Here is a 12,811-nt window from a genome sequence, read left to right as displayed (position 1 = left end):
TTCGAGCCTGCTTCTCACGCTCCCAACTCGGCAATGCCAGCGCCTGCACGCCCATGCAACGTCAAATATTTTGTAATGTAGACTGTAACGAAGATATACGGCTCCTCCACCAGGCCATTGGATGTCCCCCACCCTTATCCAACGCCAAGCCTCCATCCTCAACGACCTCTCCCTCCTCGTCGCCCTCGGCTCTCTCACCCTTCACCTCCCCCCACCTCTCCGATTGCCTGGCCCAGGGTGCGAAGCGGGTGATGGCTGGTTATGGAGTCCACCGTTTGAGTGGTGTGGTGCGGAGTATCGCGCAATGATGGAGGAAACGGAGAGAGAGGTTTTTGGGTTGTTGGGATGGTTGAGTGAGAGGGGTTGGGTGCGGTATACGTATCAGATCATACCACGGGAGGTTACGAGGGCTGTGGTGAGGGTGTACGCGGTCCCTGAAGATGTTGATGGACGACGGTTCTTACCTGGGCGTACGGCAATGGAGGAGAAGAGGGGGCGAAAGGCGTTGAGGAGGGTTATGGAGGTGCTTGATGCGTCGGCGGAGATGTGGGTGGGGAATGTGTGAGGTTGGGCACGCTGGACACACTGGACACACTGCCAGTGCTCGAGACACTAGGTTGATAGGGTGCCCAGGGTCCGCTCAGGGTCCGCTCAGGCTGTTTTAATGGCCAGGTTCGTTTCAGCTCCCATTAAGAGGACCTTTGGGTATCAGGCAGGGTACTTTGGAAAATCCCAACAGAGGCCGCCCGCCAAGCTGTCAGCTCCTTCGTGAGTTCGTCCTGCATCCAGCCCACCAAAACAGTCCACCCCGGTGGCGCCTTCATAATGGGCAACTTGCCTAGCCGACAAATTCGTCCTGATCCCCAGAAGTATCCTCCACAATCGGGAGAGGGATACGAGTCAAGGTTTGAGGTGGGTCTACCGTACACCCATGAGCATCTCAAATTCTTGAGGGGGAGGATGTTCATGGTGGGAAGACCGGTTTCAGCCGGAGGACGGGAAGGAGGGGTCTACGAGGTTGTCCGGGTAGATGTATGATATTGTATGAAAGATAACGCCGACGCCTCATGGAGTGACAAACACCGGTATCACTGCTGTCCCATCGTCCGTACCCCAGAATATATAGTTCAGATCTATCTCGATCCGAATCATGATTCACCAAGATCGACGAAACCTTGTTACCCTCCTTCTCGTGCAGTTTTGATGAACCAAACCGGCGGCGTTGTCACCGACTCATTCTCTTCTGCAATTCGATGGAGGGCTGGTGACGGTGAAGGTGAAGTTATGGGCGCAGCTGGGTGTTGGGTTTGTACTGCGAGGAGGGTCGGGTGAAGGGTGGGGACTATTGGTAGGGATGTAGGTGTGGGCGTTATCTTCGGATTTGTCGGTTGTGAGGGTGGTCGATCAGGAGCTACTTCAGCTACCGGATCCTGCCATACTGCCTGATCTCCCGTCACCGTCTACCATGCCCTCTCCGCCCTCCCCCTTCTGCCTCTCATACTTGTCCAAATTCTCCCACGGCACCCGCAGCCGCGTACCGTACATACATCCCCATGACATAGCACTGAACAAGAGTGAGAGTACGTAAGTGATACGTCGAGAGGGATTGTACATTTGGTTCCCTCAAATGCACGACTATGCTAGTTTTCTGCCTTTCCCACTAGACCGGCCTTCACGTTCTCATGCGCCTTTCTCTCTTTCTTGTCCGAGCCTCTACCCGCTCTCTCCATATCTTCGTCCACCAACTGCCATGCTGGTCTGAATCCTTCTTCACCATTCTCCCTCTTTAGTGCTGGGTTGGGATGTGTATCGTGAACATCACCCAGCGAGGTGTATCCTTGATCGTACAACTCACAATAGGGAATCTGTAGTGCTCTCAGAAACTGTACGATGAACCAGATCAGTATCCCATTCAAAGCAAAGCATTTCACGGTTTTGATTAACTCACCTCCCACACCTCTGCATATCTCCACTCCAACACAGGATGCACCCTCACGAAATCCGGCCACCCTTGATCCGTCCTCTGACACGTCCTCAACCCCTCTCCATGTGGGTCCCCTCGTCTCGTACCAACCATGATCGCCCTAACCCCCGTCTTTCGTCTCAGGTAATCCTCAAATGCAGCTTTCATGGGTACCGGAATGCGAATGAGTTCGAGCCCAAAGGCGGCGGCGGATTCGTCGACAAAGGATTCGACTTGTGGGAAGGGATGTTTGGGGGTGACGTATATTGAGGGTGAGGGGAGAAGCTGGGCGGCGGGGGATGTTGATTTGGGAGATGGTTGTGGAGGGATGAGGGAGTAGTATAGTGCGAGGAGGACGAGGCAGTCTTTTCCGCCATTGTAAGAGAGTGCGAGGCCTTCAGGACTGTATGAAACTGATCAGCGAGCGCACTTGGCTACCCTTCGACTGACGCATACCCGTATTCATCCAGAGCTTTCTGGATCACCTCAAGACTGTCTCGCACCCGCTCTTGTGTTTGCGCTCGTAGGTCAGAACTTGGAGGTTCATTGAGGAAAGAGTCTATTGATTCACGAAGTTCTGCCGGTGATGCTGGATAAGTATATGACTGGAGCTGGCTTGCTGGATCCATAGTTTGTTGAGTTGTAGCTAATGTTTTCCTGATGTTGTTCTCGAGGGATCGGATTGCGGAGTAAGTGCGGCGGTGTCGTCGGAACACAAGCCGGGAGGGTACCCCAAGTGAGAACGTTGATGATGGGACAGCTGGGTCAATGGGTCAAGTATTGCTTTCCAGATGTGATTTATAAACTTTTCCTCGCTACCTCCTACATAGATTCCATGCCTGAGAAAAGCACCTGCATCCCCGGACATCTCGAGGCCTGAGCTGAACAACGCGACGCATCTCGACCTCACCACCACCACCCCCAGCTCCAATTGTACCTCCTACCATGGAATACATCGGCGCAAAAATCTCCCTGATCTCCAAGTCGGACATCCGCTACGTCGGTATCCTTCACGAAATCAACTCCACGAACTCCACCGTCGCGCTCGAACAAGTTCGTTCGTTCGGTACCGAGGGACGCCGTGGAGGTGGATTGGATGAGATTCCGCCGAGTGATAATGTTTTTGAGTATATTATCTTTCGGGGAAGTGATGTGAAGGATTTGCACATTGAGGAGACTGCGCCTGCTACGAAGGAGGAGAAGAGTAACGTGTTGGATGATCCGGCGATTGTTGGGGTGAGTCTTCTGCCAATCAAAAATTATGATGTGTGTAAGAGGGAGAGCAGAGAACCAGAATCGTTCGGGTGATGAACCATTTCGGATGTCAAAACACAAATTGTCTCCGAGAGCGTTTAACCCCATGTGGAGATTGCCGTTGCCTTCCTTCTAATATCTATCGATTCTGGCTCTCCCTCTCTCGCACACCCATACACAGTACTCACACACCTTCCCCCGAGCCATTGGCTAATGTTGTCAACCAGTCCTCCACTCCCGCCCCTCCAACCCCCCAATCTCAACCCGTCGCCCCTCAGCAGCAACAACAGCCTCCCCAGCAACCTCCCTACCCACCCCAGCAGTTCTCCGGCCCTCCTGGACCATATGGTCCCGGTGCTCCTGGTCCTGGACCCTACCCTCCCTACTTCCAGGGTCCTCCTGGCGCACGTGGTCCCTTCCCGCCTCAGCCGTATGGATACCCTCCCATGGGTGGACCTCCTCCCCATATGGGCGGTCCTGGATTCCCGGGTGGGCCTCAGGGTTTGATGCCCCCTCCTCCTCAGCATGCTCCCCAGCATCAGCAGCAGGTTCAGCAGCAGGTTCAGCAGCAGGTTCAGCAGAGCCCGGAGGTTCCGGCCGCGACGAAGCCTGATGTCGTTGTCGTGCAGCAGCAGGAGCAGCAAGCACAGGAGACCCCGGGTGCGGCGGCGAGGAGGATCGTCCCCGCTATGCCTCTTTCGCGTCCCTCGCCTGCTGTGGCTGCGGCTCAGCCTGTCACTGCTGGTGTGGAGGATGTGACGAATGGGATTGCGGATTTGAACACCAACACCAGGGGTGAGGCCCCTGCACGTCAACCCATTGGCCCTCCCTCCGCCGGAGGTGTCGGTGGTATCCCCACTGGCCCCCGTCAACGTGGTCCTCCCCGTCGCACTAGTCAGCCTGTGCAGGTTCCTCAGACCGATTACGACTTTACCGCTGCGAACGAGCACTTCAAAGACACCACCAACGCTACTTCCCCCAGCATCCACGACGATAACTTCTACAACAGAAAGTCATCCTTCTTCGACAACATCTCTTGCGAAAACAAAGAACGCGCTGAAGGCGATGCGGCGGGTGTTGCGCGTCCGGGCGGTGCTGTGTGGAGGGGGGAGGAGAGGAAGTTGAATTTGGAGACGTTTGGGGAGGTTTCGATTGGGAACAATAACTACCGGGGACGTGGGAGGGGGAGGGGGAGGGGACGGGGTGGGTATGGTTATGGGAGGGGAGGATATCAAGGACCGGGATTCAGTGGGCAGCAGGGTGCGTTTACGGGACAGAGGCAGTATAGGCCGAGGGCGCCGAGGCAGGAGCAGGAGGCTCAGTTCTGAGTTGAAAGATGAGGGATTGATTGTGTGATTGAGCGTTTGAACGCAGCGATGATGGATGGCCCGCCCTTCTTTATTGTGATGACGAGAGTGTACTTTTAGTTATTTGAGCATACCAAAGATAAAATCGTTCTTTCTATCGACCATCCCGTCCCGAGCTGCCTATTCGAAAATGTATACGTACGTCACGTGTATCGGGTCCGAGCGTTGCATTGCCGCACACAAGCGTCGTACACCCATTGCCCAACCCAGCCAGATTTCAAACCCGACCAACTTTAAATTCAAATGGATCATTTGGTAAGTAACCTCCTCGGCCATCTCTTATTCACGACTGACGCCATGGATCGCAGCTACCACCAGATCACATCTTCGAAGTCTCGGCCGTGAGTCCAGCATTGCTGTCTGAAGCCGCCACCGTCGGCGTCGGCGTCGGCAGCGGCTTCGACCAGCTGGGTGTCGGGGTTGGGGTTGGGGTTCATGGACAAGGAACATTCGTGGGTGTCGGTGATGAGTCGCATAGTGCCAATCTCTACGAGGCTCTGTCTGGTGCTTCAAGTGTACACTTACAGATGCCTCTATCAACCCCAATCTCGACGCAAACTGGACCAGTCCGCCGAAAAGGCCGAAACCAATACACGAACCACCTCCCCCACCTCTCCCTTTACTCCGACCTCGACCTCCTCACCGACCCTTCCTCGTCTTCCTCTCTCGACCCACCACGCTCCCGCACCCGCACCACATACCACGGCTTCCCCACCCCTTCCGCCTTCGACAACTTGCTGAACACGTACATCGCGTCTCTTAGTCCAAAGAAACGGGAGAAGAGTTTGATTACGCAGAGGATGTATGATGTGATTATCCACGTATTGGAGAACCCGACCGAAAAAGCCATCGGGAGCGCACAATTCCGGTTTTGGGTGCGGAAGATGTTCGAACTGCACCACATCAACACACACCCTTCAAACACACCTCATGCTCATGCTGCACGTCCGCAGTCGCAGTGGACATTGTGCCATGACGGCAAACCCGTCGTGGTCCGAGAGGGTTTGTATGATATATTGTGTGAGGCACATGCGATGTGTAGACATGGTGGGAGGGACAAGACGTGTACTCAGGTGAAGAGGTGGTGGAGTTGGGTGCCGAAGGAGGTTGTGGCGAGGTTTGTTGGGATATGTCCGACGTGCCGTAAGAGCCAACAGAAAATTCAAATTCCAACACAAGCAGATGGGGAGGGGTTGGGTTTGGTGGAGTCACACACGCGAGAGCAGGTCCCGGTATTCGGGAATCCAGGGGGGATGATGCTGCACACTCTTGATCACTCTGGTGTTGGTGTTGATGTGCTACGACAACCCTTACCGCACCTCACTTCAGACCCGACGAACGTCTCTACTGTCCCCGATTTCGGGGCTGGGATGGATCTACAATACGGACTCGGTCTCCCGGTGGCGGGTGAGTTACCGCCGGAGTTGAATGTGCCGGCGACGGAGGAGTTGGGGATGGGATCGGGGTTGTAGACCTTTGGGTACTGGAGTGTTGTTTTGGCCTTGATGGTATGTGACGGCGTTCTCTTGATTATGGGTGGTTTGCTTCTGCAGCTCGGGGGTTGCAGTCCGTTGAATTGGTATTAAAGCGTGGCATAACGAAATATACCTAATACCTACCTACCTGGTAAACCACATATCGAACATCGTTATCTTACTCCTCCATGACAATGACCTGCTTCTTTCCAAAGCCAGCCTGCGACTTCTCCATGGCACCCTTGAAAGCCTCCCACAGCTCCTCATCGCTGGCGCTGGTCTTCCATGTAGTCACATCATTCATTGCTTCCTTGAACTTGCCTTCCTTGACCCATCCGAAGATCTCGTCCAACATCTCCTGACGTTCCTTATCATGTCCATTGTAGAATCTGGTCATCCAGAAGCCATGCGCTTTGATGTCCTTGAAGATTAGGAGTGACGCCGGGAGGGAAAGAGGTTGACGGGCCATGGCACCGTATGTGACAATGTGACCGCCGTTGCCGAGAAGAGCAGCCATTTTGGTCGAGGGCTTGCCTCCGACACAGTTCAAGGCAAGCTTGATAGGCTTTCCGCCCGTCCACTGTTTGACCTTCTCACGGATCTCCTTGTTCATGAGTTCGTCCTCGGTAATGACATAGTCTGCACCCAACTCCTTCAAATAGCTCTTAAGTTCATCGAGATTGGGACGATCGCGGACGATGCTGATCGACTTCAAGCCCCACTGCTTAGCGATCTGGACAGCAGCCTGACCGACACCGCTGTTACCTCCATTCTGAATGAAGAAGTCTCCCTTTTCGAGGTTAGCAAAGTCCTTCAACATGCGATAGGCAGTGGAAGGGTTGACGGCGACAGTTGCGGCAGCGGTGACTCTCATGCCCTTCGGCACAGGAAGGAGCTGGTCCTCCGGTACGGTAGCATGGGTACGCCATGTACCAAAGTTCACTCGACGCATAATCGCCCAGTCACCCTTCTGGAAGCCCTTGATACTGCTCCCAGTCTCGAGGACCTCGACCAGACCTTCATTTCCACCGACGGCGGCGGGTTCCGCAGTGCCGAGAACGGTTGATTTTTCGGGTTTGCTGGGGTAAACTCCTTCGACTTGGTTGATATCGGACGGATTGATTGGTGCTGCAAGAAAACGAACGTTGATCTCGTCTGCCTTGGGTGAATCGATCTTGTAAGAGTGAACCTTGAGCACCTCAGTGGGCTTGCCGTGCTCGGAGTACACCACTGCACGAGCGTTTATGGAGGCGAAACGGCGGAAGAAAAGAGATGCCGAGGCATTACTGTAAACAGCTGGCTTCACAGAACCTGTTACCTGGCGGATCGAACGAATTGCTTGTCGTCTAAACATGTCTGGGTTGTGGTATATGGGATGCGGCAGTTTGTCGGGTCCCAAAATGACGTTTAATATCTCTGCGTCCACACAGCCGAACATGCACGGCCACTTGGACGACAGTGAGCAGTTGAAGTGAACTGGACTCGGCGAATCAACCAACCGTACAATCTCACCGTCAGGAAAAATCTCCTCCATGACCTCGAGCGACCAAAAGACCCTTGGGTTGACGCCGGATCAGCTAACACAGTTCCAAAGGGATGGATACCTCCTCATCCCAAACTTCCTATCCGAGGAGGAAATACAAGCCTTAAGGGCACGGACGGATACGATGCTCAACAAAGACTTCGATCCCTCTACACACCCCGGTACACAATTCACCACAGGCGACGATAAAGGCGAAGACCACATCGGCGACCAATACTTCCTAACCTCCGGCTCCAAAGTCCGCTTCTTCCTCGAACCCGACGCAATCGATCCCATCTCTCACAACCTCGTCCGTCCCCCCTCCCTCTCCATCAATAAAATCGGACACGGGCTCCACATGCTAGATCCCACCTTCGCCTCCGTGACAATCAACGAGAAGACGAGGGCAATTGCGGAGGGGATGAGATACAATGATCCGAGGGTCTTGCAAAGCATGGTCATCCTCAAACAACCGGAAATCGGCGGCGCGGTACCAAGTCATATGGATTCGACATTCCTCTATACTGATCCACCCTCCGCTGTCGGGTTCTGGATCGCGCTCGAAGACTGCACAAAGACGAATGGGTGTCTGAGTTTTGTGCCGGGGTCGCATCGGTGGGCGGCAGTGACGAAGAGATTCGTGAGGCAGGGTGAGGGGACGGGGTTTGAGGATGTGGAACCTGTCACGCCAAATCGACCCGTGATTCCGGAGATGGAGAAGGTGAAGCCTGGCGGTGAGTTCGTGATGGGGGAGAGTAAGGCTGGGACGTTGGTTTTGATTCATGGGAGTATCCTTCACAAGAGCGAGAGAAACACAAGTCAAGACTCGAGGTGGATCTACACGTTTCATGTCATCGAGGGCGAAAACGTATATGACAAGAAGAACTGGTTACAACCCGAGGAGGGTCAGGAGTTCACGAAGCTGTACGATCATGAGTAGCTTGACAATAAAGACATAGGCAATCACGTTTCATTCTGTATTAACCAAACGCATGTCATTCCCTAAATGCTACTCTGAGGGTATAGATAATATGCTTACAATGCAGCAAAACTCTGCATCTTATCAATGACAGCCGCCAATCTCCTCAAAATCACACCCCTCATCCCCTTCGATGCGAGCCTAGCATATGCCTCATCTAACCTCTCGGCGACCTGTCCAAGAATCTTCGGTGCAATTTGCTGAATCTGCGCATCTCCGTCCTTCAGCAGTGACATCGCTTTCTCGAACCACAAAAGACGCAACTCGGGGTGGTCATCCATGTCGAGCGAGACAACATGCAGGAAGGAAAGGAGATGGATCTGCAACACGTCCTGCAAAATCGCGGGTTGGAAGCGCGCAGCGACAGCGCCGAACAATCCACCGACATTCTCGGACTGGATCCACAAGCTGAACGCATCCTCCCACGCTCCGGCGGCAATCAAGTCCTCCAACTGATCCGCCTCGGACTTCTCCTTCGCCGGCATCGCAGCGGGAGTCGCAGTGGCTTCACGCTCCAACAATGACAGTAACATCCCCTCCATCCTCCCTACCGAAGCAGTGAGTGCATCGATCTTGACACCATCCGCGGCACTCTGCTGCTCAGCCTCAGCCCTCACAGCCTGAATCTCCCGCAAAGCCTTCTGTTCAATATCACCAACGAGCTTCAGCATCTCTGCCTTGAAACTCGTCTCCACGGCGCCGACGAGCGGTTTCCCGACAGCGGCGGCGATGGAGGCGGTGAACTCGGGTTGTGTCAGAGCTTGTTGCACGGAGGCATTGATAACGGCAAACAACTCCTTCGGCAGCGCCTTCTCCAAGGGGTCTTTCAACGCCTTGGTCATGTTATGTTCCAAACTCGCTCCGACAAGCGTCGACAAAGCCGGCAACACTTGCTGTTGGATAGTGTTGTTGATGGTGGTCTGGATCAGCTTTCCAGTGTTCTTACTCAATGTCTCACTGACAACCTTGAGGATCGTCTCTTGGCGCGCCTGATCAGCCGCAGCCTGTACGAGACGGTCCTCCTCCAAACGACGGGCTTGGGCAGCGAATGCGTTGTCGATCTTAGTCTGGAGGTTGAGCTCCAACGCCTTCAACCCCTCCGTGACAGCCGTCATGTCGACATTCGTCGCAGTAGCCGATGCAATTACCGGAGGCACACTTGCAGACTCAGTCTCCTGAACCGCCTCCTTCTCCTCCAACTGCCTCACGACCTCCTCAACCAACATCTCCGGCCCCTCCGTCGCACTGACCCCAGCGGCCGCCAACACCAAATCATCCGGCTGCGGCGTCCGTGTCGCAGTCGGGCTACGGACTTGTTCCACGCTTTCGGTGATCATGATACTCGACCTTCTCCTCTGCAACTCCGCTTCAGTCAGCTGGGACTCGGCGGCGGAAGAGGAGGTGGGGCGGGTTGCGGAGATGGAGGTTGTCACGCCGAGGTCTTCGTCGCCGGGGGCGACGCGGCGGTGAAGGGCAAGTTTGCGGGGTTTGTTCTTACGCCTTGCGGGCTCGGCTTCGGGGTCGAGCTTAGTGCCTTGCAAGGTTGGAGCAGCAGCAGGAGCAGACAACAATGACTGGCATCCAAAGGCCGTGAAACCACCCTCATGATACACAAACATCTCGAACGCGTTCGCATCATCATACGACTCCTCGATCTGGAATCCGAAACACGTGCTCGGCGCAGAAGTTGCCGCAGGATCTGTGTCGAAGCGGTACTCAGCAACGTACTCAAACGCCGCGGACCGAACATTCGCATCATGCACCGTAATCTCCTGTGCCTTTTTCGAAACATGACGGCAATACTCCGCCTGGCTCATCCCCTCCTGACCTGCCCGAGCAGGCGCAGTAAGGTGGAGGAAATACAACGACTTGCGAGCAGCGCAGGAAATAACAACAGTCTGCGTAGCCTGATGATACCCAACACACGCCATCCGGTTCGTCTCCTCACTCGGGAACGAAAGTTGCTGTACACAAGTCCCCAACTCAATATCCCACAACTGCAAATCATGGTTATGTCTCGCCCCAACAAGCAAATACCTCGCCGGTCTCTTGTCGTCGACATCAATGAACCTCACAGAGGTGAGTTTGTCGGAGGTGATGGCGGTGTAGGCGAGTTCGGGGACGCATTGCATGATGCGCTGGTCCGAGCCAGAAGTAGCGTCTTGTGGCCAGAGCTTGATTGCGAGTTTGTCGACGGTGGCGATGGTTGAGCCATCATCGGAAAACGCGAAATCCTTCAATGACTTATCTGCGCAAATTACCTGCACATCACCCGCAACTCCCTCCGGTAAACCATCTCTCCTGATAACCTCCCGTGCGAACTCGGGGATATTGTAGAGATACATCCCAAAAGAGACACCAACTGCGTCGGAGTTGATGGGGTTCCATCGCGCACGAGGCTTGACCGCAATTTCGGCGGAATCACCCTCAAACCCAAGTTCGACCACATACGGCTCATTATCCCCTTTCAACTCACCCGTAATCTTATACACATACACCGCCCCGACCGAATTCGTAACCCTCAACCTCGCAACAATTCCATCACTCTTCCCCTCCCCGTGCCAAAACGTCAAATTCACGATCTTCTCCTTGTACTCAGACCGCAACAAACACATCGCTCCATTCTCCTGATCAATTAACCTGATCCCGGGGGTTGCGGAGGTCTCGGGGAGAGCGTAGGCGACGTAGCGGATGGTTGCTGCGATGATCTGGCGTTCGGTTGGGTCGTAGGTGCGTTTTTGGCGGGTGATGGGGCGGACCTCGGTGTGGGCAGTCAGAGCTGGAATGGAGGTGGAGGAGAGGTGAGGCAGGGTGTAGGACATGAAGGCGGTTTGGGGGATGGCGTACTTCTCGGACTGCTCAGCCGGGACAGCAGGGACAAGAGGAGCAGAAGAAACGGCAGCGTTCTTGCCGTCGAAGAGGAAGGAGTCCAGCAACTGATTCCTTTCCGCGCCGACTTGTCCCTCATGTCCGTTGATCATCTCCGCAACAGGCGCGGAAACAGCCGGCAATGTCTGGCTCTTGCTCAACCCACTGCGTCCTTCATCTTCAGATCCAGTCTTGGCTCTCTTGGGTTTGGGGTTAGTAGCGGAGAGGTGGTCGAAGGGGTTAACGACCTTGAACATAGCGGGGTTCAAGTCCTTGCTCGTAGACGGCGCAGCAGCAGAAGCACCAGCTCCGAGCTCAGTTCCAGGAGACTCAGGGGCATCATCAACCTCGACATTGTACTTCGGAGGTTCAACGGGTCCGGGAGATGCAAGTGAAGTCAGCTTCGCCACCAAATCCTGTGCACTTTCAAGGTGCGGAACAGTCGGTCTCGAACCCTCAGCAGCCGCAGGCTTCACCGGGGTAGTATCCTGTGCCCCAGTTTGCTGCAACAACGCCAACAGACTCGATTGACCCGATCCACGTCCTCCACCGGCGGCAGTGACGGCAGCAGGCGAACGCGGTAAAGGCGAGGCAATTGGCGATTTGGCTTGCGGACTCTTCTGGAGGAGATCCAGCAATGATTTATTGAGGTCCATCTCCAATTCAATTGTCAGATGTCGGGAGGTGGATCTTCTTGGTGGAGCGGTTTATGAGGCCCGAGCTCGTCGACGTCGTCCCATGCAGGCCTTGAAGGTGGAGTACGTCACCGCACAAAACAACCAACACTCCACGACGATCGACGATATAGGAAGGTTGAGATGTACTGCTTACGACTTTTCCTGCCAATTTTACTGTTCAATGCGGTTACTTCTCCGCTCTTTACCGTGGTTTTTTTGGTTTGCTTTGGGATGATTCATAAGCCATGGTTTGTTTACCCTTTCTCCTCGTGTATCGGTAAATATTGACTGTGGACTAGCATGTACTGCACGATCATCCTTTTCGGGCTCTTTCAGACGTCTCTATTCTGGTCAGATAGACCTTTCTTGCCGTGGAATGGCGGACGCGTACTGGAAACAATTCCATTATCAGAGCAGATGGTGTTGGAAGGGAAGCGGGTGGTTGGGTTGGGTTGGCTGAGAAGTTTGAGTGAGAAAATTTTGGGGGCGAGTCAGTGGATATTGCCTGGAGTTGAGTACACGCTGAAGATCTGAGTTCTTAACAACAAGAAGGGAGGAAGTGGGTGACGGGATGAGAAAGCAACTGACAGCGACACAGGTTGATACAAGGCAAATTGCAAGCAGATTTGCATGGGCGTTATGGGGTTCATTCAGACATACATCATTCGACAAAAGATAACAAGTCGTGCACGATGGCATTACGATA

The 12,811-nt window shown here is 54.3% G+C and overlaps 8 protein-coding genes across 8 annotated transcripts; 4 read left to right on the top strand and 4 right to left on the bottom strand.

Annotated features, from left to right (window-relative positions):
* Window positions 1-57: 57 nt before the first annotated feature.
* On the top strand, window positions 58-805 carry SAICODRAFT_117065 (uncharacterized protein). The gene has a single exon (XM_019165348.1). It carries the CDS (start codon window positions 122-124, stop codon window positions 563-565), a length of 444 nt encoding a protein of 147 aa, XP_019024231.1. The 5' UTR covers window positions 58-121; the 3' UTR covers window positions 566-805.
* A 559-nt stretch (window positions 806-1,364) lies between these two features.
* Window positions 1,365-1,710, bottom strand: SAICODRAFT_30213 (uncharacterized protein). Its single transcript, XM_019167623.1, has one exon. It carries the CDS (start codon window positions 1,612-1,614, stop codon window positions 1,417-1,419), a length of 198 nt encoding a protein of 65 aa, XP_019024230.1. The 5' UTR covers window positions 1,615-1,710; the 3' UTR covers window positions 1,365-1,416.
* Window positions 1,711-1,784: 74 nt separating this feature from the next.
* On the bottom strand, window positions 1,785-2,745 carry SAICODRAFT_79927 (adenine nucleotide alpha hydrolases-like protein; the record flags this gene model as incomplete). The annotated part of the gene is made up of 3 exons (XM_019171177.1): window positions 2,420-2,745; window positions 1,949-2,366; window positions 1,785-1,883 (listed from the first exon to the last, which is right to left on the bottom strand). Coding segments are annotated over exons 1-3 (690 nt in total), but the record flags the coding sequence as incomplete, so codon positions are not given.
* Window positions 2,746-3,051: 306 nt separating this feature from the next.
* On the top strand, window positions 3,052-4,687 carry SAICODRAFT_117070 (uncharacterized protein). The gene has a single exon (XM_019165349.1). It carries the CDS (start codon window positions 3,271-3,273, stop codon window positions 4,543-4,545), a length of 1,275 nt encoding a protein of 424 aa, XP_019024228.1. The 5' UTR covers window positions 3,052-3,270; the 3' UTR covers window positions 4,546-4,687.
* Window positions 4,688-4,827: 140 nt separating this feature from the next.
* SAICODRAFT_19044 (uncharacterized protein) lies at window positions 4,828-6,245 on the top strand (the record flags this gene model as incomplete). Its single annotated transcript, XM_019166049.1, has 2 exons — window positions 4,828-4,839; window positions 4,893-6,245. 2 exons carry the CDS (start codon window positions 4,828-4,830, stop codon window positions 6,054-6,056), a joined length of 1,176 nt encoding a protein of 391 aa, XP_019024227.1. The 3' UTR covers window positions 6,057-6,245.
* Window positions 6,238-7,434, bottom strand: SAICODRAFT_71122 (2-enoyl thioester reductase; the record flags this gene model as incomplete). The annotated part of the gene is made up of 1 exon (XM_019170647.1): window positions 6,238-7,434. The coding sequence occupies exon 1, from the start codon at window positions 7,411-7,413 to the stop codon at window positions 6,238-6,240; it is 1,176 nt and encodes a 391-aa protein (XP_019024226.1). The 5' UTR covers window positions 7,414-7,434.
* A 601-nt stretch (window positions 7,435-8,035) lies between these two features.
* On the top strand, window positions 8,036-8,521 carry SAICODRAFT_34987 (PhyH-domain-containing protein; the record flags this gene model as incomplete). Its single annotated transcript, XM_019168393.1, has 1 exon — window positions 8,036-8,521. The coding sequence occupies one exon, from the start codon at window positions 8,036-8,038 to the stop codon at window positions 8,519-8,521; it is 486 nt and encodes a 161-aa protein (XP_019024225.1).
* Window positions 8,522-8,616: 95 nt separating this feature from the next.
* On the bottom strand, window positions 8,617-12,084 carry SAICODRAFT_7270 (uncharacterized protein; the record flags this gene model as incomplete). Its single annotated transcript, XM_019170791.1, has 1 exon — window positions 8,617-12,084. One exon carries the CDS (start codon window positions 12,082-12,084, stop codon window positions 8,617-8,619), a length of 3,468 nt encoding a protein of 1,155 aa, XP_019024224.1.
* Window positions 12,085-12,811: the final 727 nt, after the last annotated feature.

Source organism: Saitoella complicata, assembly GCF_001661265.1.
Source record: "Saitoella complicata NRRL Y-17804 unplaced genomic scaffold SAICOscaffold_11, whole genome shotgun sequence".
NCBI classification, from domain to species: Eukaryota; Fungi; Ascomycota; class Saitoellomycetes; order Saitoellales; family Saitoellaceae; genus Saitoella; species Saitoella complicata.
Note: the sequence above shows the minus strand (reverse complement) of the source record. Positions and strands in the feature narration are given on the sequence as shown.